General features: G+C 41.6%; 1 protein-coding gene across 5 annotated transcripts in view; it reads right to left on the bottom strand.

Moving 5' to 3' along the window:
* Nucleotides 1–25,078, bottom strand: part of MYO3B (myosin IIIB) — a 427,577-nt gene that overhangs the window by 133,413 nt on the left and 269,086 nt on the right. For all 5 annotated transcript variants that reach the window (XR_005990597.1, XM_041773390.1, XM_041773393.1 and 2 more), the window contains exon 29: nucleotides 7,676–7,760. Coding sequence is in view for 4 of the 5 variants with exons in the window: in XM_041773390.1 (XP_041629324.1) it covers nucleotides 7,676–7,760 (85 nt within the window). In the remaining variant the exon portion in view is untranslated. The remainder of the gene's footprint in view (nucleotides 1–7,675; nucleotides 7,761–25,078) is intronic.

Raw genomic sequence — 25,078 nt, 5'->3', positions numbered from 1 at the left:
CACGGCTCACTTTTTCTCCCACCTGGGATGTTCTTCTCCTACCTCTAGTCTGCTTCAAGGCCCTGCAGGAGGTGTCACATGCATGATACCTTGAAAGATGGGTAAAATATAACAGGTAAAGAAAGAACTGGCAAGGAAATTCTATTCCAAAGGAATAGCACAAATAGATATACAGAAACTGGAAAACAAAAGACATACTAAAAACCACCAAACAGCTCCAAATATTTTAACAGAGGCCTCCAATCTCTGGAATTTGGTCCTATAAAGAAAATTTAGACTGCTGACATTCTTGACATCCACAATCCTTCTAAAAGGCTCCTTTGCATAAGGATCACTGATGATTTAAGGTTTGTTGAAATAGTTCAGATAAATATTTATGTACAGCCATAGGCAAATCCACAAGGAAAAATATAACTCAAAACAGATTTTTCCCTGAAGCTCCTTTCAGCTGGTGATAAGGTTTCTGGCTTCAAAAAGGTTTTGAAAATAAATGTGACCAATTAATATTTTAAAAATCAAGCAACTCTAAGAAGGCCCTAATAATCGAGTAAGCTCTGAAAAGTTATCATGTGAGGGTGTGCCAGTGGAATCCTGGCCATATTGGCAAGGGTGAGTCAGGTCCAAAGTCAACCTCAGATTTATTCCTGAGATAAAAGCCAGGAACACAAGAAAATAAAATCTGGCTCTCAAGTTAAAAGCAGAGAGTGATCATTGTTCAAAGTTTTTAAAGTGCTGGAATCCTCGAAGCTTATTTTTAATCTAAAGCCCTAGAGCAAAGCCAGAGGAGTTTTGACCCTTCATATCAGGTTAGCTTCACAGTAACCTTTTAAATACCACTATTACTACCACTATTGCTACCACTTCTATTACTACAAGCAACAGCAGCTTGTCATCAACCCTTGGGCATTCATTATGCATCTAGAACTATGCTAGTTCCCTTGCATAGATCATTTCTAATCCTTACACTCATCAGAAAGATGAAGGAACTTGACCAAAGACTCAGAGTTTATAAGGAGTTGAACTAAGATTTAAACCCGGGACTGTCACCGAGGCCCATCTGCTTCTACCCAAATGAGGTAACACAAAGAGTAACATTGTTGGGGTTTCATAAAAGAAGGCCACCACCTCTACCACTGCTCTCATTCCTCCTGCCTACGTCCTCTAGGGTCCATATGAGGTCTTCTAATGCTTTAGTGCATTGATTTGGCCACAGTGGTAGAAAGTTTGTTAGAGGGCACTAGCCTCCCGAGGGAGTGAAATGGAAGTGGAAGGAAAACTGAGCATGGGGACTGAAGGCTGGGTGAGGAAAGGTCCTCCTGATACGTAAGAAAAGTTTTGTTTTGTTTAATCTTCTTAGCTGTGCCACATATTTCTGCAATGACCCCCCACGTAGAATGTTTGTCAAGATATGTGGCAATCTGTACTTTCACAGCCCACATGAAAATCTGGCCCACAGTCGGCCCTGACTGGGAGGCTGTTTCTCTGGCTCATCGATTCTGAGGTCAGCCCAATTGGCTCCAAGCCCCAGATCTGCAAGGATGACACACGGGAGAAATATGTGCTCATTTTCCCCTCTTGCAAGGTGCCAGCTCTCCTCGAGCTGCCTGAGTCATGAAGATACCCATCACTCTGAGTCTGAATCCTCACTGAAGTGGCCCACACGAAGCAGCTTCTCTGGAGGTATGTTACATACAAGCTGCTGGGTAAAAACATGTGCACCAGCATTATCAATCTCCTGCCTCCCTTGTAGGGGCTTCTTTTTACACAACAACAGGCTAGCTGTGCTAAAGAATATCAAATAAAAGCCTTGTGATGGCTTTGCCATATGCAGGCCAAATTAAATTAAGGAGCATAATCCTCACTATTGTACTTATCAGCATTAAAATAGAGGATTACCATCATGGGAACAAAGCCCCATGACATAAAAGACTATTTCCTTTCTGTCATTCACTGTACATAGTTACAGCCTAATGTAGGAAGTGGAGCAGAGAAGTGCCATACCAACCACTGATTTCTACTTTCTTTTTTAAATTTTTATTTATTTATGATAGTCACACACAGAGAGAGAGAGGCAGAGACATAGGCAGAGGGAGAAGCAGGCTCCATGCACTGGGAGCCCAACATGGGATTCGATCCCTCCAGGATCGCACCCTGGGGCAAAGGCAGGCGCTAAACCGCTGTGCCACCCAGGGATCCCTGATTCCTACTTTCAACCTGGATTGCCTTCTCCTTAGCCAAGTTAGCTCCCACCTCACCATATGCAGATGAGAGCAACTTCTCCATGAAGCTTTAATCCCAAGACTTCCGTGCTGGAATTATTTTTTCTACCAACCACAGGATAACAGTTTTATGCCAATTAGGGTTTATTCCTTAGCTGGCTGTGATTTAAGATTTGTTACAATGACAGTTATGAAGAGCACAGAGCAGAAAAAAAAGCCATAGGCTAAGTATCTGGAGCCTGGAACCTAGATTGGCAGCAGAATGTACTAGTATCTTAAAAAGTGTCGTCTCTGGACACAGAAGGCCTACATCCAAATCCTGACTCTGTCATTTTACTAAACAACGTTGGCAAATCACTTGTAATATATTTTTTTAAAGCTTCCACAAAGGCAATTTATTAATAGAAAACAATAACTTGAGGACTCCTGTTCATTGACAGCGACTGCAGCAACCCCCTCTTCCTGCGGGTGCTGTTGGAGGGGATATGGCTGACGTCCTCAATCCACCCGATCTTCACTCCTGAACAGGCAAGGGCTCTAAGGGCGACTAGGACCCAGGTCCAGGGGTCTTGTTCCATTTCCTTCGTGACCTGGAGTTTGATGTGGAGGACAGTGATGCCCAGCAACTTCACCTCTGGGCTACATCCGGGGCAGCCAACATGGCAGCATAGGGAGAGGACTCATCTGGGTCAGCCTTCACCTTCATCCCACCAGTCCCATGGCAGATGGTTTCCATGCCAGAAAGTTCAGTGACATGAACAGAAGTGTCATTGAAGGATGCAAAGATGTGTCAGATACCAAATACATTTTCTCCTTTAGCTACCTGAGGTCCAAGGCTGATGACCTGTTCTTCCTTCCCTCTGGAGATGCCATTTCTGCATGTCTTCTCCAGATTCCACCACCAGAAAGCAAAGTACTTGTAATATCTTAATGTCAGAAATTATAAAATCTGTACCTCTTTCATAGCATAGTTATATAAGGATTAAATAAGGTAACACATGTAGAACACTTAATACAGTGCCCATGAATTTAATAAGTGTCAAATGTTAGTTGTTTTTACTGTTGGAGAGAGAAGCTCTGATTTCAAATCCAGACCTGCCATTTATTCTCTTTGAGACATGGGTGAACTTCCAGATTAGCTAATTAGGGGCAGGAGTAGGTAAATTGGATACCTTCAACTCAGAAGATTGGTTTCTAGGCCATCATTTGGGACCTACTTATCTCAGCCTTGTCTGGTTTGATTTACTTATCAATAATATGGAGTCAGTAATGCCACCCAAGAGGCTAGAATGAGAATCATGTTGAGATGATTAGGGGAAAAGACGTGGATTCACAACAAATGTTGAGTAAGTCTGAATGATTATATTGTTCTATTCCCGGAAATATTTCTTGTCATGTTTGGGTCTTCGTTATGACCTCTTCTTGATTTTGCCTTCCCTTTATCTTTCCCTGGTACCTATCTACTCCCATCACTACCCCTTCAGGACTCTTCTGGCACACGGTGTTGGTTGGTTCTGCAACCCCTTTCTTCTTTGCCTACTCTCTCCTGCAAAGCTGCAAATGTCCATGCTCACATTCCCAGCTTTCCTTGCAGCTCCTTGGCAGAGCCACCTTGGCAAATTGGTGATCACTGGCCAGTGAGATGTGAGGACAGTGTCCTAGAGATTTTAGGGAAACAGAGACAGACTCCTGAGGATGGCACCTTGGCCATCCACCTCTTCGCTTCCTGCTTTTGACATTGCCACATGATGAAGTAAGGTTTAGTGCTGCTTCAGCCACCTTGTGACCGTAAGTGGGGGCATTGCTGATGCACTGAAAGTAGCAAAGAGATGACGAGAGCCCATGCCCCTAATGAATCCCTGAGCAACTGAGCCAGTGCTGGAACTTTTGTGTTTAGACTTCTATCCTGAGGGATTCTTAAACATATTAGTTGGACGGTCTGTTAATTGCTGCTAAGAGCATCATCATTGGCATGACTTAGCTTTTTTCTTGGTCTGCTCATCTCTTTCCCTGTCACTCCTCCTCCCCCCAGTTTCTTTCCTCTCAACCCCTGAGTTGATCCACAGGGCACTGAGGTGATCATCAAACACAGAGGGCACAAATAAATGAGTCCCCTAGGTCCCCCAGGATAGGCATGTCCTGATGGACTATCTGATGAATCAATCCAGATCCTATCGTTACTGCCATCACCCAAAGATTGAACAAGGAGAATATTTCTTTCATAAAAATCTAAGCCTTTAGAATGGTGTTGGAAGTTATCTCAATAAACTTATCAAGTACCTGCTGCATGTAATGGACACAGGAAGAAGATTCAGCCTTCACCTTTGAGAAGCTGACCTGCTAGCATATAGTCAACCACAACACTGGGCAATACGTGAAGAGCTACAGAGAGTGATAAACCGAAGTGTGGTCCCAGGACCCTGTCTGTGAGCCATTACTGCTCACAGTGTCGTAAGGAGCTTGTGTCAGAATGTAAATCAACTTATCACCAAGGACATTGTTTAGCTGAGCTGATATATTTTTCATAGCAAGACTTTCTTGATGAAGAAAGCAGTAGGTTGATTTACATTCTGATAGAAGTTCATTATCTGGTCGTGAACCAGCATTTCGAGTAGTTCTATTTAAATGAAATAAAAAGGTTCAAGAAGCATTGAAGAGAATGAGGTCTTCATGGAGGAAAGGGATATGACAATATCTTGATGAGATAGCTAAGAACTGAACAGAAAGGCAGGAGCAAAGAGAACAGAGGTAGGTGCTCTGGTAAAAAAAAAAAAAAAATCGATCACACAGGGGGCATATCAGGGCATAACTGGAGGTGAGTCTGGAAGACAGAGTACAGCAAGGTTGGAGAAAGAGGCTTGATATGGTACACTGAGAAGTCTGAACTTCTTTTGGTCTAAAATGGGAAGCCATTAAAGTTCTTTGAAAAGTCAGAATATGCTTTAGGACCATTGATCAGATGTCAGAAATAAAAGCTGGTCTATAAAGAAGAAAATCACAAGAAAGAAAAAACAAGATAATGGCAGGCCTGGACTTGGAAGGAGGCTAAGAAAATGACTGCAGGCGAGGTTAAATGAGAAGCAGGGATCAAAAATGACTGCCAGAAAGAAAAAAAATGACTGCCAGGTTTCAAGGCTAGGTCACTAGAGTGTTGATGCAAACCACAACAGTGAGAGGGTCAGGCACAGAAGGTGCTTTGCTGGGGACTTTCCTGCCAAGGGCCTGGTGCATCAATCAGAAACACAGGGCCAGGGCAGTCCGGGTAGCTCAGCGGTTTAGTGCCACCTTTGGCCCAGGCCCTGATCCTGGAGACCCAGGATCAAGTCCCACGTCAGGCTCCCTGCATGGAGCCTGCTTCTCCTTCTGCCTATGTCTCTGCCTCTGTCTGTGTCTCTTATGAGTAAATAAAGAAAATCTAAAAAAAGAAAGAAAGAAAGAAAGAAAGAAAGAAAGAAAGAAAGAAACAAACAAACAAACAAACAAACTCAGGGTCAACAGGGTTGGACGTGGAAGTGAGGGCTTCAGAAAAGACCTGAGAACTGTGCTCAGTGAGTTGGGAGTTGGTACCAGAACACCCCAGTGAGAGGATATCATCCAGGTAAGGAGTAAGTAAAGAAGAAAGTCAAGGACTTGGAGAACTGCCTCATTTCAATGGTAGGCAGCTGAGGAGGATGGGGCCAGAGAAGACAGAGACCAAGGATGTCTTAGAGGAAGAGCCTGAAGCCTGCAGGTCCACAGACATCCAAGGAAAAGGGCAATCTGACGCCAGCATAGCCCTCGGAGCTGATGCCACAAAGTCTGTAGAAGACGAGGCTCTAACTCCTGGGAGAGCAGTTGTAGAGACACAGGGAGGGCCCAGATCAGATTTCAGCATTGAGGAGGGAGGGGCAGGTGAGGGAAGGAGGCAGCTGGAGGAAAGGACCATGAAGGAAGGCATTAGCCTGTGCCAGGAAAGGACCTGTAATCTTTTGAGATGAGAGCAAAGGAAGAAAGAACAGCTGAAGAGAAAGAGCAAGTCTGAAATGCAGGGAAGTGAAGCTGCAGTTGCTCACAGCACTGTCCTGATACTGCGTAAAGTCAGCCACCAGCTGAGGCTGGGGGGAGTCAGGCTTGGGCTGGAGCCAGAGCCATGCACCAGACTGGTTCACTGACTTGTCCAAGGTCAAACGCTGGAAAATGTCAGCTCTAGGACCAGAACCCAAGTCTTCCACCTGCCAAGTTCAGTGGTCTTTCTGCTGCATCAGAAATTCTACACTTTATTATTCTAGTTTGAGGTGACAGGCCCATAATATTTCCTCCAGTACCCTTGAACGAGCTATTCTATTGGGAAAGCAGTCTCCTTTATAAGCAGTCCAACAACACTTTGATACCATTAGAAAAGTACTGATAATGTAATTTGTCAGGTCTCAAAAATATTCATAAGAAATTTTTAAAAATTAAGAAATATTCTTAAAAATTATAAATCAAAACCATTTCTTTTTCCAAGTAAAGATACACAGAACTTTCTAATGATCTACTTCTTTCTCCATGTCCTTTTAATGAAAAAGTCCTTACAAATGATTTAGAGGAAAATAAGAAAGGCAAGCTTCATTCCATTGAGACCTTCCCTTTGATATGATCCACTCCTTCCTGTAGTTCTGTCCTCTTCCTGGTGACATGTATGACAAGCCCTAAATACCTTTTCTGGGAGAATGTAGGTTATGGAGGTATCCCTAGAGAACTGGAAGCCTAGGAGTTCCTTGAGTCTCCAGTGCTTGATATCAAGGCCTGGCCTGACTTAAAGTGACCCAAGCCTACATTTAGCCAGGAGCATTCTTTTCTTTAGACCTGAGCAGTGAAATCTACACTGAAGATGGTGCATGGTGGCCTAGAGCTGTAACACTCTACTTATTTTGAATTATACTTAACTAGAAACTGCAGGTAAATAGAAAATGGTATTCCCTTTTTTCTTTAGCTTAAACCTAAGGTTTTTCAACCTTGGAACTACTGTCATTTGGGGCTGGACAATTCTTTGTTGTGAGGGAGCTGTGCTGTGTGGTAGGATGTTTACCAGTATCCCTGGCCTCTACCTACTAGATGACATTAGCACAACTCCTCCCTCTAAAGTTGTGACAACCAAAACTATCTCCCAATACTGCCAAATGTCCCAGGGGGGCAGATGGTTAAAACTGTCCCCAATTGAGAAAAGCTGCTTTAACCTAATGAGGCCACGTACCTGTTTTACCATGAGGAGAACCCAAAAAGCAGGACTCTGTTCAGGTTGCCCTGTAGAAATAAAGACTTCTACCCACAGAGTAATGACCTCTGACCTGGGAGAATCTGATTAAAAAAATTTTTTTTGTCTCTACTCTCTCCAACTCACCAAAATAACACACTGTTAGAAATACTTGTTTCATTGTCCGTTGTCCACTAGAACAACTCAGTTTAAGACTGGAAACACTATGGATAAGACTCACCGATTTTTCTCAGTGACAGCAAGAGAGTTGCTTGAAGTCTGTCCATGGCCACTGCTGAATTCTGTTTGCAGACTGCTTTTATGATCTATAGAGGCCCTCAGAATGGAGAGAAAACAAGAAAACAAACAAAAAAACTTAGAGATCCATGGAGAGCTTTGGAGGCAGGGTTAGGTTTTAGCGCCCAACCATACTCCGCAGCAGCTCTCTCTTGCCCTCATGCTGTTCTGCAGCCTTTGTCTACCACATGTCATCAAGACTGACCTGTTCTGTGATCCCAGCCAGCAAGTGGGTAAAATAATTCAGTTATGTGAAAACAAGCCACCTTTCTCTGGCAATAGATTGAGATAGTAGACAGAGATTAGAGGCCCCTAAGTAAGGTCAACTGCAATGGTGGCATGCAGGAGCTGGAATGGCACTGGGCTAGACAGCAGACCAACTGACTCTGTCTACTTTCCCCTCTGCCCCTCCCCTCCCCTCCTCCCAGGTGCTCTCTAATAAATAAATAAATCTTTAAAAAATGTATAATATTGAAGTTATGATGATTGAACATACAGCACAACAAAGATAGAGTGAAGAAAAAAAATACAGAAATCAATAGTTTCATGTTGTCTATCCTGGAAAAAGTAAGCTCTGCTTCTCTGTTATTAGTTTGGTTCCTTAGACATAAATATTTCTTGTATAAAAGAAATGTAATTCTTTGAGCTATCAGTGGTAAACAAGACCATCTGTTGTTGCTGTTATTATTATTGCTATAAACACCAAAAGAATAAAGATAAAATTTTAAGTGGAACATTATTACATTTTTATTATTGCACACAAAAACATTAAGACCAAACAGTGAAACAACAATGTTGAAAGAAGAAGAAAAAAGAAATCAAGAAAAATAGCTGCAGCCTTCCAGAATTTCATTAACCTATTCCCCACTATCTCCTGATTGACCAACTCCTCCAGCAAAAGGCTCAGACAGGTTTCCCCCTCCTGGAGATTCTAAAACACTGTTTGGCCTAAGTTCCCTTGTAATACTGTTATAAGCAACATAAAAGCAAGAATTGACTTTAAAAAGGAGAAAGAGAAGCCTACTTCAGTGGCACAAATAATTCTGTTTTCTTATTAAGAAGGAACACTGACAGGAATAATCTTTAACCTCGTGATCTGGCCCAATTTGGCAGAAGCAAGAGCTAAGAGCTACCACGCACTGATCAAAGCCCAAATGGTATCACCCACATGGAAAGCTGAGATTGCTGTCCTCTCCACCTATCTGAGGTCTTCAGAATAAAATGGAGCAATTTAACAGTAATTCAGGGAGGAAAAGGTAAAGCAAGAAAAGATCACCAAGCCTCTTCTGGTTTGGGACTCTCAGGAGAAAGGTGCCATGTCCAACACCAGAGAGGAAGCTTCAACATCTTGGAACTTAGCAAATGCCCCCAGTTCCTATGCCTGGGTTTCCAATAAAAAAACCCCCACAGAATTTCTGTTCATGTAACTGAAGGGAAAACCTATTCCATGTTTCTTATTCATTTACACTTCAGTCATCAAAATATTGATTTTTAAGAGTTATTTGAAGTATAAAAATCAAACAGAAAACTTACAGAATATTCTTAATAAAGCTTAGATGGAATCTGTTGCTCTATCCCCCAGCTTTGCCTGAAGAGCAGGGAGAAGGATTTGAGTCAGTAAAAACACAAACAGGGAAGAGGCCATCGAACTACTGAATTCAAGGCAAAACTCAGTATTGTCAAATATTTTTAAGTATGTCCTGGTGACAGCTGGAATCATTTGGCATCTCTTTGGCAAATTAATTGAACAAGGAGATTGGAGAAACAAAGATGTGGACAGAAAGGTAAAATATGGTGGTCCATTCTAAGTGAATAGATCAAATTAAAAGGAGTAAGACCAGTGACATGGCTGAAAAAATTAAATGATGAGCCTGAATAGAGACTTGAGGTTCATGTTGGTGGGGCAATAGAGGCCTCTCCAGATAGGTGTCTCCTTTCCTCAGAGAAGTATCCTTAAGTGTTCTGGTTCAATGAAATAAAGCAATGCTGGGAGGGACTATTCTGAAGGAGTCAAATCCTTCCAAAGTCAGATTGAGCTCAATGGGCCATTCGTATTTCCCAGGAAAGTCAAACTAATCTTCCACTGGACCATTTTGGAATCAGACAGGAAGGCATTTGGCTGAAAACACTGGAGCAGGCAGTGCAAACTCAAATGCCTTTGAGTCACCCAGGTAACAAAAAATGTGTGCACTGTCAGGCAAAGTGGGTGGAAAGAGCTGGGGTTTGTGATGAACCAGAGAATGTATGCCCCACCTAAAGACATTGGGGTGCAAAGTTTTTTTTAAAACTCCATCTGGCCAAACAAAACATATCCACACGCTGATTACACCTGGAAGACCGCCTATTTGTGACTTCTGCTAGGGAGAAAGGGTCTAGACCATGAGTCAGTCAACAGCTAGGCATCCTGTTTTTGAAGATGTAAAGTGTGTGGTTGTCTCCACTCCCAAATTCCAGAAACGCTGCTGCTCCCTGGGCTCCCCTCTCTTTTCCATCTCTTTCACTCCCTAACTTCCCTGCTCCAAGGCAAAGTCCCAGTTCTGCATTTCCTTGAAACAGAAGCTGGGCTGCAGATTCCAAAGGAGGGGGAAATGCCCAGAAACTCTTTGCTGGGCCTGGCAGATATTCTGTAACTGTAACTCTCCTGTAAATCCAGGGCAACCCATCTTAACTTTTCAGAAAATGCTGGCATTAGCATTAAAGGCCATATTTTTGAAAAACATTCTTCTTCCAGCAGAAGTCTAAAAACTTCAAACTACCAAAAGGGAAGATTCTAATATTTTTAAAATGTTTAAAAACCACTGATATAGTCTGCCTAATGCTCTCATTTTGCAATGATGTTAACTAATGGAGGGTGGCTTGGAACAGATAATCAAGTTTTAATTTCTCATCTCTGATGCTCCTCCCTACCATAAATGTTCTCCATCAGTTTGAGGTCAATGTACCAGGATCACAGAGAGACAACCTTCTTGAGAAGCTGCACTTTGATATGTTCCCAGGTAAATCAGACAGAAATGTGTCAGCGTCTACTCCAAGAGGAAGAGCTGAGGAGAGACAATTGGTAAGGAGAGACACAACTAGACCAGTTTTCCCCTGTAAACAGGTCAGTGGGCAGAGGGGGCAGCTGCAGAGAAGCTGAGCTTATCTCTGTCTACTCTGTCTTTTCTGTGAAATCACCTAAGAGGATCCTCTGTAAGGCTGCCCCTGAATTTAAGCAGCTATCTCCTATTGAAAAATAGAGGGCCCATATCAAGCTGTCATTTCCATCTCTGGAACCTTCTCTGGAACATCCCTGAATATAGGACACCTATCCCAAACCTCTAACAATTTTATCTGTGTGGTTACTGGGCTCACTGCAGTCTTGATCCTGGGCACTTCCCTTAGTATCTCCTGCAACAGTAGGTTGCAGATCACTGCTTTGGTTTGAAGGGTACCCTGTGGAATGAAACACAGGAGAAACTTACCAAGTTCATGCTCCCACACCTGGATGAATTACCCAAGTGGGTGACACAATGTGGCTAGGGAAACCCACACCTGTCTTACGGTTTGAGGCTCCAATGTGATAAATCTTTCCAACAGATTCGGTGCTTATTTTTAAGATTTAATAATGTGGCTGGAAAGGGTGTAACTGCAGAAAACCAGGGAATTGGTAACTGTCCTGATTGGACTCACTACTAACTTGGTGACTTGGTTATTTGGACCTCTGTCTCAATGACTGTATTAGTCAAATACGGAGCTGGGTGACAAACAGAGGTCTTAAGTGTACCAGACCAGGGCTTCTGCTTTGACAACTGGATGGTTTTCCTGTTTCCTTTTCAGTTGTACCACCAGGAGGTGGACAAGGTCTCCTCCTTTCCTCCGCATCTCTACCCCTCAGGCACATCTGTCTTTTCCTTTCAGCTTATAGTCTTGCTCACTGACTGTTGTGGGTCATTAACAACCAATAAAGCTATCATGGAAAAGAGAGACTACACATTCCGCTGGGTTGACAATTATCACAATTGCAGTTTTTCATTGTCCAGTCAGCTTAACTCATGTTGATCCATATCTAAATACTTCTCTACCAAAACAGATCAAGCAAGACCTGAGTAGAAAAATACTGAAGGGTCTATCCTGGCTGTCACATCTCTTCTTCCATTCTCCATGACCCTCGAGGGCATGATGGGTTGAAGATGTTCCACCATCTCAGACTACCTCAGGTATCTGAGGGCTGGTTCTTTCCAGTTGGATCCCTTGGCTCTAGAAGAAACCACACTGGCAGCAGGGCCCCTCCTTCCCCATAGAGGAGATATGCTGCAGGCTTTGCCCTGAGGCAGTCAACTAACTGTCCTAGCTCCTTTTCTTCTGACCTGTGATATAAACCTTGTTCTCTCTCATCCTGAACCTTCCTTCTGACTCTGGCTATTTCTAATTTGCTGGCAGTACTTCCAGACATACTATATTAGAATATTTGGGATCTCTGACCTTTCTCTTTTTTTATTTTCTTGGATGGGATTTTTTTTTTTCCCATCCTGTCCCTCTCTCTCCTTCTGAGTGACTCTATTACCTCCAACACCACCTTCCCACACCCAGCCTGGTGGCATCACATCTCTCCATTCCCTTGCGGTGGCCCAGCAAACCCACATTAAGCAGTGCCAAGCTGTCTCAGACTATACTTAAAGAGGTACAGTCCCTACTCCCATGGAGCTTACATTCTAATACAGAGAGAGTAAGAATAAAAAGAGATAACAGATGTAAAAATACCCTAACAGTTTTAAGGGAGTGAGCTGGATAGATGAGGGTCCCCTCAATATTCCTGTCTATAGAGAACCTCAGAATGTGACCTTGCTTGGAAATCGATGTAATTAGTTTAAGATGGGGTCATACTAGCTTAAGGTGGGTCTTAAATCCAATGATCCTTATAAGAAGGGCATGTGAAGACATGGACACAGGGAGAATGCATGTAATAATGAAAGCTAAGAGTGGAGATGGGTCTATAATCCAAGAGATGCCAAGAATTGTCAGGAACTACCAGAAGTATGGGAAGAATTCTCCCTCAGAGCCTCCAGTAGAAACCAACCTTCTTGATTTTGGACTTCCAGCCTCCTGAACTATGACAGAAGTTCTGTTGTTTTATGCTATGAAGTTTGGGGTAATTTGTTGTAGTAGCCCTAGGGAACTATATGAAGAGGTAAAGCTGATAGATGTTAAAACAGAAATAGAAGGAAAAGATTAGGTACATGTATTCAGCTTGATTTGGCTGGAGCATTGGTGGTGGTGTTAAGACCAGGAGTTAGAGAAGTATCCATTATTTTCATTTAAAAACACAAATGAAAAAAAAAAAAAAAAATAAATAAATAAAAACACAAATGTATAAATTATTATGTTCCAGCAGTGTTCTAAGCCCTTTACAAAAATTAACTCATTAATCTGCACAGTATTCTAAAAGATTGAGGCCACTATTATTCCCATTTTACAGTTAAGGAAACTGAGGCCCAAAGAGGTTAAATGACTTGCCCATGAATCACACACAGCTGAAGAGTGGCAGAGCCAGGGTTCAAACCCAAGCAGTTTTGCCCTAAAGTCTGAATTCCTAAATATTACACAATGCAGCCCCATTTATGTAAACATTTAAAAAACCACTGACTTCTACTCTTTCCTTTATAAGTGGAAATAAAAATTCAGACTTTAGGGATGCCTGGTGGCTCCTTGGTTGAGCACCTCCCTTCGGCCCAGGGTGTGATCCTGGAGTCCTGGGATTGAGTCCCACATTGGGCTCTCTACATGGAGCCTGCTTCTCCCTCTGCCTGTGTCTCTATCTCTCTCTGTGTCTCATGAGTAAATAAATAAAATCTTAAAAAAAAAATTCAGATTTTATATCTTTCACATGTCTGGGTCTTTAAGTTCCCACAGATCAGCTGCTATAGGAAGAGGCCCCAGCCTGGTCTGGCATTTGATGACCCACCCAGAGGATAGACCCAGAAGCATGGTTTCCAGCAGAAGCACTGTCTAGGTAGATTTCTTGGTTGGGGATCTGGGCTTTCCTGCCCTCATAATGGACCTGGCAAATGGTGCCTACTGTATCTGGCAAGGAAGGCACATACAGATGAGGCGCAAAAGCCCAACCTTCTCCTCCTAACCTCTGCCGGCCAATTGCACTAGAAGCCTGTGTCATTTCTGGCTGGAGTGACAGCTGGTCAGCAGCCATCTTATCAGAATATAAAGAGGCCAACTTGTGGGAGGTCTGACAGGCAAATGCCGCCAAAAGCAGCACTGAGGAAGTAAAATTCTTTTTTTTTTTTTTTTTTTAAAGAATAGAATCTCATGGACAGATTTTTTGTTTTTTTCAACAGCCACATCAGATATTCTGGTCTCCACACGAAACAATTCTGGTAATTTCAGGCCGACAAGAACACTTTCTACTTTGATTCTCCAGTACTTAATTCCAGTCATTATCTCGGTCAAACTTTGAGTTCAAAGAAAGCATTGTCTGGTAATTGCTTTCTCTAACTTGGAGACTAAGGAGGAAGGTTTTCCCTTATCTGTTTATTATTTGCCGTGGAACATCACCATTTGGGGAATTCCCCTCTGCCTTCAAGCAGCCAGGAACTGCCACTCTGTTCTCTTCTTGGATGGCATTTACTTCTTAAAATTTATGCCCTGTTTCCAAAAAGGACTGTAGGAAGCTTCATAGATTGTTTGTTTCTTGTGGTTGTGTTAGTTGGATCTAGCTTAGCACTCCTCTTAAACAGGGGCAGCCCTGGTGGTTCAGTGGTTTAGCGCCCTGCATTGGGCTCCCTGCATGGAGCCTGCTTCTCCCTTGCCTGTGTCTCTGCCTCTCTCTGTGTCTCTCATGAGTAGATAAATAAAATCTTAAAAAAAAACAAAAAACAAAAAAACCTGAGGCAGATGTGTCCATCCTGGTTCCATTTGAGGAACTACTGCTACCATCTCCTTTCTAAAAGATTTTATTTTTCAGAGCAGTTTTAGATTCTCAGCAAAACAGAGGGGAAGGTAGAAATTTCCCATATATTCTCTGCTCCCACATATGCATACCTATCAACACCTCCCACAAGAGCAGTACATTTGCTACAATTGATGAACCTACAATGACACTTCTCAATTACCCGAAACCCATAGTTTACATTACGGGTCATTCTCGATGTTGTACATTACATGGGTTTGGACAAGTTATAATGACATGTATCTATCATTATGATATCATATAATAATTTCGCTACCGTAAAAATCCTCTGGGCTCTGCCTGTTAACCCCTTCTACACCTGTGGCAACCACTGATCTTTGTACTGTCTCCACAGAATGTCATATAGTTGGAATCATACAGTCCATGGTTTTTTCAGACTGGCTTTCACCTTGTAATAGGCATTTATGTTTCCTGCATGCCTTTTCATGGTTTGACAGCTCAATTCTTTTTAGCACTAAATAATATTCCATTGCTGGATATACTACAGTTTATTTATTTATCCATTGAAGGACATCCTGGTCGCTTCCAAGTTTTAGCAATTATGAATAAAGCTGCCTCAAACATCTGTGTGCAGGTTCTTGTGTGGACATGTTTTCAACTCCTTTGGGTAAATAACAGATTGTGATGACTGGATCATATGGTAAAAGTATGTTTACTTTTGTAAGAAACTGCCACACTCTCTTTCAAAGTAGCTGTACCATTCTGTATTCCCATCAGCGATGGATGAGGTTCCTGTTGTTTTACATCCTCATCAGCATTTGTTGTCACTGGATATTCTAATAGTTGTGTAACAGTATACTGTTGTTTTAATTTACATTTACCTACTGATATATGATAGACAGTAACAGACTGTCCCCTCTTGATGGGAAAAAACATTTTTATGTTGCTTGTGTGGCTACCGCAAAAGCATTTAGTGAGTGTTCTGCATTAGAGAGGACATTCAGAAAATGTTTGGAGGAAGGATACCAGATCAGAAGGTAGGCAGTCTGGATTGCAGGGAGGTTTCTTAGCCATCACCTGTAAAATGGGGTAAGATCCCCAACCTACGTCACAGGGTTACTGTGATAATTACAAAAATAAGGTGAGTGAAACCGCCTTGTATCAACTGGAAATTGCTATGCAAAAGAATAGCATGCTAAGAAGATAAATATTTCTGTTAATCAACAAGGGAATAACTCCCACCTCTATGATCATTCCAGCTTATACAGTTCTGGTTTCCTATAAATCAAAGTTATTTACTTTTCTATAAATCTTGCCTAAAAAGATAAAATTCTAGATGTTTATAGCAGCTTTATTCATAGTCATCAAGAACTGGAAACAAATGTCATTTAGCTAGTAATTAGCAAAACTGTGGTATATCCATACTCTGGAATTCTGTTCAGCAATGAAAAAGAGCAAATTACTGTTAAATATACCAACACTGATAAATTATAAAAGCATTAAAATGAGTGAAAGAAGCCAGATGCAAAAGTCTACTTACTATATTACTCCATTTCTATGACATTTTGGGAAAGGGCATAATTATAGGGACAGAAAATCTATTAGTGGTCACCAGGAGCTAAGAGTGGGGGAAGAATGGTAACAGAGAGGGTATGAGACAGTTTTTTGGAAATTTTCTTTTTTTTTTTCCTTATGATTGTGAAGGGGGTTACCTGACTGTATTCATCCAATTTTATCAAACTGAGTTTTACTGTATATAAATTATACCTCAATAAATAGGCCTTTAAAAAAATTACCAGAACCTAAAAAAATGAAAAGATAAGATCTTCTCAAACTGACTATTCCTAGAAAGCAGGATCCAACCATTTCTAACCCACTAGGTGGAAAGAGTCTGGTTGGGAGAGCCTTGCTGCTGACAAGGGACCCTTCACAGCCATTTGTATCATTGACCATAGCTGGTTTTGACACTAAGTACTTGGCTCAAAGTCTATGAAATTAGCAGGCTCTGGTTGCTTGTACATCTCAACCATCACAACTTTATTGACGAGAATGGCTACCAGCTGTCACCTCTGCCTCCACCTCTGTGCTTGGTGATTTAGACTTCATGGCCACAGCAAATCAAGCCATGATCCTGCTATGGCTCTTCGTGTTGGGTTTTGAACTCCTAGCCAAATGGCTGTCGCTCAGCTGTTATGCTGCCAATCACCCGTCACTGTGGGTTAAACATGATATGCACACTGAGATCTTCCAACTCCTTAGACATCTGAAAGGCGACTTGCTTTCCACACCAGCAGGCAGCAAATCTGGGTGATATTTAACTCCTGGATTTTAGAATTTCTAACTTCATGGAAGGGGGTTTGGTGGCGGGGCGGGGGACTTGCTATTTTACAGAACAAGTTGCAGAAGGGCCTCAAGCCAGTGAGTGGGAAAAATGGTGTCAGTAGCATACCACCTAATCTTACAACTTTGAGGCCAGTGAAAAATTTATCTACACAAATGAATCAAGCTCTTGGCATGATGGAGCACAATTCTTTGCAAAAACAAAAAGAATCTTTCATAGGATATTACTGTATTTTAATTTTCCCATTAGGTAAGTAAGACATAAGATTTAGAAAATTCTTTTTTATAAAAGTTTTCTTGTAACTGCCTTTAAGATTTGACAGGTACTATTTTTTTTCTCCAAAAGTGAGAGAAATGGTTTCATCTTTTTGAAGTTATATTATTATTATGCTTACCATTGAAGAGGACTATACACATGGATTTATTTCCCAGTGGAGTTTATACTCAGGAAGGGGATACAGAGAGGGAACTTACTTTTACTGAATATCTACCGCATGCCAGGAACCATGCAGGATGCTTTGCATGTATTATCTGTAATCACTCCACAATGATCCTGAGGACTAGACCTTAATGAGTTCCATTTTACAGGTGAGGAAACTGCGACTCAAAAGTTAAGTAACTTCCCTCAAAACCATATGACAAATTATGGCATGGCAGGGATTTAAAGTTGATTTTTTGTTTTTCTTTCCTTGTTCTTAAAATTTGAGTATAGTTGACACACAATATTATATAAGTTTCAGGTGTACAACACAGTGATTTAAAATCTCTGTACGTTATGGTATGCTCACAAGTATAGCTACCATCTGTTACCATATGACACTATTACAATACCACTGACTATATTCCCTGTGCTATATCTTTTCCCTTTCATTTCCATGACTTATTCATGTTTTAATTGGAAGCCTGTATCTCCCACTCCTGTTCACCCATTTTGTCCATCTTCCTATTACTCTTCCCTCTGGCAACCAACAGTTTGTTCTCTGTATTTATAGGTCTGATTCTACTTTTTGTTCATTTGTTTTGTTTTTTACGTTCCACATATAAGTGAAATCATATGGTATTTGTCTTTCTCAGTCTGACTTGTTTCACTTAGAATAGTACTCTCTTGGTTCATCTATATTGTTGTAAATGGCAAGATATCATCCTTTTAATGGTTATATAATATTCCATTGTATATATATACCACCACTTTTTTTATCCAATTATCTATCAAAGGACATTTAGGTTGCTTCCATATCTTGACTACTGAAAAAATGCTATCATAAACATAGGGATTCATATATCTTTTTGAGTTAATGTTTTCATTTTCTTTGAATAAATACCCAGTAGTGGAATTACTGAATCATATGGTATTTCAATTTTTATCTTTTTGAGAAACTTCCATACTGTTTTCCATAGTGGCTGCACCAATTATATTCCCACTAGCATAGTGCCAGAGTTCTTTTTTCTCTATGTACTTTGCCAACACTTGTTATTTCTTGTCTTCTTGATTTTAGCCATTCTTACAGATGTATGGTGACACTCACTGTTGTTTTGTGTTTCCCTGATGATGAGTGATGTTGAACATCTTTTCATGTGTCTGTTGGCCATTCATATGTCTACTTTGGAAAAATGTCCATTCAGGTTCTCTGCCCATTTTTTAATCAGATTTTTGGGGGTTTTGGTTAAATTGTTTTGACTCCAAAGTCCACTTGCTTAGGTGGGTATATGAAACTCTTCCCAAAGCTTTGACTGGTATCCTGTGTCCATGTGCCATATCCAAGATGAAAACTAATGATAGAACGTGGTCTCCTGGAAAGAGCCCTGGGTGAAGACTGAGAAGAGGGCTTTGATATCAATTCTTGTTTTTTTGTTGTTGTTGTTGTTTTAAGATTTATTTATTTGAGAGAGAGTGCCAGAGTGAGCATACAATGGAGGAGAGGCAAAGGGAAAGAATCTTCAAGCAGACTCTCCACTGAGGCTGGATTCTGCCATGGGGCTCAATCTCATAACTCATGAAATCATGACCTGAGCCAAAACCAAGAGTCAGACACTTACACAAGTGAGCCACTCAGGCACCTCAGCCACCCCAGCCAATTCTTACGCTCATAACACATAATTCTCTGTGATTCTGTTTCATCTGTTAAGGGGGAAAACAAAATCTGCCTTCTACACACAGGAGTCTTTTGAGAAAAAGAAGGCCAATCACTCTTGTCAGAGCAGTTAATTTTTTTCCTAAATGTTTCTTTACTATTACGTGTATATAACTTAAATAATTATGATTCCATATGAAAAGAAGAAACTTGAGGGACGCCTGGATGGCTCAGCAGTTGAGTGTCTGCCTTTGGCTCAGAGCATGATCCTGGAGTTCTGGGATCGAGTTCCACATCAGGCTTCCTGCACGGAGCCAGCTTCTCCCTCTGCCTGTCTCTGCCTCTCTCTGTCTCTCATGAATAAATAAAGTCTTAAAAAAAAAAAAAAGAAACTTGAAAAAAATTTAAAGAAAATAGAATAAAGGCACCTTAAGTGCATTATTGATCATGTTGAGTATAGTTGACAGGTTGGGGTGGTAAAGATGCCACTTCAAGCAGCACCTCTTTGCAGCCAGATTCTGGAGCTCTATATAAAGTCCAAAATGGAGGAGCTGATTCAAAACTGAAGTACTCATGGACTTCCTCTGAAATTTTAATCTTGAGTCCTGGTGGTGCAGACTGCTACACCAAAGTTTCATCTGAAGCAGTTCTGTGCCATGACAACATGGTATCAGTCCCAAACAGACCTCAAGCCCATGTTGGCTCTTCACAGCTTCCTCTCTGTGCATTAGGTAAATAGTACTCTAGGCATTTAATTCTAACATGGACAATAATTTGATTTCATAGCAAAGGACATTCCTACGCATTCCAAGTTATTTCATGGCAAGAATTCTACTGTTTATGCCCAAGTGAGGTTTGGCAGGGCCCATGTCTTGACAGAAACCTTGAAGCCACAGGCCAGGGCCTTCTCTCTGCTATGCACCACTTCCTCTAAACCAAGCTTCAGGGGCTCTCTGTATGTCCTGTCCTGTATGTCTTCTATGTTTATGTGTCCTGCTCACAAACAGGGCATAATTTCCTAAAATAAAGCACAACATCTATCCCCACAAACACTTTTCCCCTCCAAAATGTTAAGCCTATAGCTGTCAGAAATCAGTCCCAACTTTTTACTTACAGAGAGTTAGAGAAACCTAGGCAGTGTGCAGGTGGACTGGGCCGGACTCTCTGCATAAACCTGAAGGTACGCTGTTTTCTATTAAAGAAAGGTTTAGAAGGCAGTGAAGCCAACGTGCACCTCATAGTTCATCTCAAGCCTGAATATATCAGTTAACACTTCCCCCTAGACACTGCTTTATTCTTGTGTAGGTATGACCTACAACAACAGGAAAGAAGAGACAGCTGGCTCCTGCCCAACTGTCCAGAAGAGCTTGGAATCTGTCTTCTCTCACATTTTGAGGAAGTGTTTATGTGAAATGACCAGAAATCTTTCTAAGAGATAGAAATGGAATAGTGGTAGAATAGCAAAGAGAGAAGAAAGGAGGGGAGTGATTTGAGGGGTGGAGTGATCGAAGGGGTGCTTGATCTCCTTTTGTTAGTTCAAGGTGGACCTCATCCTTCAGTGGTACATTCACTTGACCTTCCTCTACTATTTGGCTTGTGATCAACAATCTGCTTATGCACAGCTTTGTCTGAATGAAAAATATCTCCTGTAATCATATTTACCTTCAAGAAACATGGGTTATTTCAATGTATATCCTCAGCTATATTTTATAATGATTTCTACTCTTTGTATTGCACTGGAGTTTTACAGAACTCCCTCCCAATATGTGTTGACATAATATAGAGTACTCGACTTATACAAACAGCATTCTTCTGAGGAACAGCATGTTTTATCACCCTCTGTATTGGAGATGGGAAATATGAAGCTCCAAATTAAATCCACTGTTTACCATGGTAGCTCAGGACAGATACTTAATAAATAGTAAATGAAGAAAGAAATTTCTAAATTTAAAATATAGTTGTTCCGCACACCTAGGGATATTTCTGGAGATCTCATTCCAGGAAATTACTATAACTACCCAGTCACTGCCAACTCATCAACAGTGCTAAAGGAACCAACCTTTTAAAGTTAGAGAAGACCAAAAGGAGGCCTTACCTGACACAGGCTTAAAAGTTCAGGCAGTTTTAAACACTAGAAATTTGGTTTTGTTAGAAGTAGGGTCAAGTTTCTACAAGAAGTACAATAGCCTCTGATAGGTTGCTATCTGAAATCGTATCTGAGAGTGCTGGAACCTATCTGGACATGATGCTTGCTTTCCCCTCTGGAAACAGCATTTAAAGCAACTCTCATTGGCCATGTCACATGATATGCCCAGAGGTTCCAGCTGAATCTGGTTTAAAATACCTTTTCACGGGCTCAAGGAAGCCTGCACTTTGGCAGAGTCATGGCTAAGGCTCCAAAAAGCACTCTCCCTAAAAGGCATCTGAAGGTGAAATGGTCATTATTTCTGTTATTGTAAGGGCTGGGGAGGGGGAGTAAGTGGAAAGCTGACGGAGGACATGGAGAAAGGGCGAAACATTTTCCACTGCACTGAAGCAATTAGATGAAAATGTGCTGTAAACCAATGGGCTCTTTCTGCTCCTGGGGGTTGGGGGAGAACTGGAAAGGGAGGCTGGAAGAAGAGACACTCTTTGACATTCTGTTCCCAGCCCCTAGGGCTCCACTATCACCAACCTGAGGCATTTTCTCCCTGAGATGGGGAAGCTCACTACTTTGTTCTCTTTTAAAAAAAAGATCTTGAATTTAGAGGAGCAATCTTAAAACCAGTGCTTCCAAAAACTAGAAAGAATGACATATTATAGACCTCTTAAAAATCCCTGCAGGTTATGTGTGTTGATAGTATTTATTGAAGAATGTAGGCATTTTTATTTTAACAAATCTAGTTATATCCACTTTCTAACAGAAAGAGTTCTTTAAAAAAATAATAGATTAGTAAGGGAATGACACATATAGCTGTCACTTTTAGAATACCCCATCTATCTGAAAATATGTGAATCTTAACTTTCTGATTAAAAAAGTATGTGTTTGGTGTTTAAAAGAATAGGTTTTCCTTTGGCAGGAGCTTATTATTAACATTAACAAATAATAAAAACACACAAAACATGTCACTTCTCACCAAGATGACATTCAAAGTTGTTCCCCTGGCAAAAAAAAAAAGAAAGAAAGAAAGAAAGAAGAAAAGAAAAGAAAAGAAAAGAAAAGAGAAAAGAAAAGAAAAAAAAAGGAAAGGAAAGGAAAGGAAAGGAAAGGAAAGGAAAGGAAAGGAAAGGAAAGGAAACTGGTAAACTACACTTTTGTTTGGGGATCCCCAGCTCTCTCTCTCTCTCAGATTCCTCACATCTCATAGAGGCATTTTATTGACGGTGCAATGTTATACACGTAGGAAATGGATGCATATGTACCTAGGGTATTTTTTTTCCGTTTGTTTTCTCTTCCAGCATTTGATCACTGGCTGGTGAACTGTTTGGGCCCACAGAGATCTCTAGACCACCAGCTCATGTATTTGAAAGGCATCTGTTTATTTTGAAAATGCAAATGTGGCCTACCTCAAAGACTGACAGGCAAGAAATGACCCACTGAGCAAGGGGAGAGGTTTCCAATCTGGAGCCCTGTCCCTCCCTCTATCAAACCGAGATCACTCGCTGTCAAAACCACTTAAACAAGCTCCAGGAATCTGAGTGAAGGGCCCACAATTAAAATGAACAGGACTGTGTGTGTGTATCTCCTTCCCTCTCTCTTTCAGGAATTAGCCAGGCAGATCATTTCTCACTCAGTTTAAAGTAATGATGAGGTCAGTTACAAAAGGACTCTGCATCTTTGAAATAGTGGCTCCTGGACCGAGGGCTGCCTGGAGGAGGGCCCTATAATAGGGACACTGGCCTCTTAGCAGCCGCAGCCCAGTCCTGGGGATGGGTTCCTGGAAAAGACCAGGAAGGTTAATACCCCGACTTTGATCTCTGTCAAGGCATACCAGCAAGAATTAATTTACATTTCAGATGAAAAAGGTTGACAGCATGAAAAGGCATCTTGTTTCTGGTATGTGAACGTGCCGTAATAGATCGGGAATTCTGAAAGGAAGTTCTGAGGAAGCTAAAGGGATAAGCTGTGCGGCTGCTTTTATTGGGAAGGAGATGAAAGGAAAACAAATTTCAATATGCACTGCTCTGTAGCAACATGTAGGCCAAATGCTTCCTAAATTTCAAGGGCTGCTCTTTTAAAAATATATAACATATCTTAGCAACACCACAAAAAAAAAAAAAAAAAAAAAGGCTATGGGCCAGAACTCGAAATACAAAGAAATGCATTCCACAGAATCTAAATTTCAAGTGAAATGATTTGTTGAAAAAAAAAAAATTAGAGAGTAAATCTTGAAAATAATCATAAATGGTTGTTCTATGCTAATGAACGTCCCTAAGCCACTTCCTGCAGGTTTCACAAGTAAGGGAACTGCTGGGTCTGGGGCTTGTTCTTGGAAACATCCTAGTGGTGTGAAGAAGAGCTTGTAATGAGAAGATTATGCTTTGGGAAAAGCACATCCCAAAACAGAGAAGTTGGAATGAGATGCTTTGCTTTTTAGATAAACACAACCATGCCTTCCAATATAAAAATAAGGAAAACATTCTCAAGTCAAAGTAAACTGTCCATAAAATTGTAAATGGTGTTACCTTATCCAGGCATCTTTTCTGTTAACACAAAGCCAGCACCTCAATTCCTGTCCATGGTGTTAGCTGAAGGGCAGAGAGACTCTGCTTTTGCTCTGGCTGCCACACTACTTCCAAGAGGGAGAGGTGGCATTAGTACCACCCTCAATGTCCTCATGTCTGCCCAACCCCCTGTAGACTCGATTAATGGAAGTTCCCAATGCCACTTGATAAGTAGGAACATTAGCTGCCAAGCTTAAAAAAAGAGGTGGAGGGGAGGTGGTGCTTGCAAAGCTTAAAAAAGAAAAAGAAGCACCTTGAAGATATGTGTTCTCTCCTCCAGTTCCACAAAACAAAAATTATCCTTCCATGGTACCTACCACATAGGTGCTCTACCTAAAAGATGCAATCATGACTGGCCTGATAGGATGATGAAGCAAACCTGTCTCTGTTTTCATGCAGCCCTCATTTGGCAATAACAGAGTGCAAACAGGGAACCCTCTAAAGATCATTTTCAGAGAGGGAAAATATGATTTATGATCCTACACACTGGACTCAAGTGGATCAACAATATATAACCCAAAGTTTGTATTTTAAAACATATGTTGGGCTTTGAGCCAAACTGCAAGATTAGAAATCAGACTGGGAGGGGCGGGGGCTTTGCATGCATGTGCTGTATGCTGTGTGCTGTGGTGCGTAGAGGTGGGCAAGTAGGGAACAAATGCACTTTGAGTTATCTTCCTTAAGCTGCAACTAGAATTGGACCCCTCTTCCAATGAACTCTTTGAAGTTGTAGAGCTTAAAATTCCTAGGGGGTGGTGTTAAAACTTGCACATTTGCATCTAAATGACATCCCTTTCTTCCAAATATTCTGGTTCTGAATGAAGATGTCAGGTCTCTAAGCGGCTGGTGAAGAGAGTTCTGAGAAGCTTTCCTGGAGCCAGGTTCTGGGCAGGGACCGCCTCAAAAAGGCTGCAGCTGTTATATTTAAGAGTTTGCCGCAAGGCAGCAGTATCTGAAACCCTATCCTTCTTTGGGCTTGTGGAGTCCAAGAGACTAGCTCCTGCTCTCTCATTCGGTCTCCACCTTTTTACATTCTCAGAGCTCCAGGCATGCTCTGGGGCCTACTTCTTCCAGGTCCTCAATTAGGCACATACGGCTTCAAATGATGAAGGGAACCCAGCTGGGCAGCCACCGTGGATACTGCCATTTGCAGAAGAGCAGAGCCACCCAGAAGCTAAGGACAGGTCTGATGAGGCAAGAACCAGAGCTCTCAGCACTCAGGCGGCCAGGCCCAAGCTGAGCCACAACACAGGGTAACCCCATGAGGCACAGAGGAGCACCTTAGCCACCTACAGTCCAGGGTGTGGGAAATTCCATTTGCTGGGAAAGT

This window comes from Vulpes lagopus, chromosome 11 (assembly GCF_018345385.1).
Source record: "Vulpes lagopus strain Blue_001 chromosome 11, ASM1834538v1, whole genome shotgun sequence".
Taxonomy (NCBI): Eukaryota; Metazoa; Chordata; class Mammalia; order Carnivora; family Canidae; genus Vulpes; species Vulpes lagopus.
Note: the sequence above shows the minus strand (reverse complement) of the source record. Positions and strands in the feature narration are given on the sequence as shown.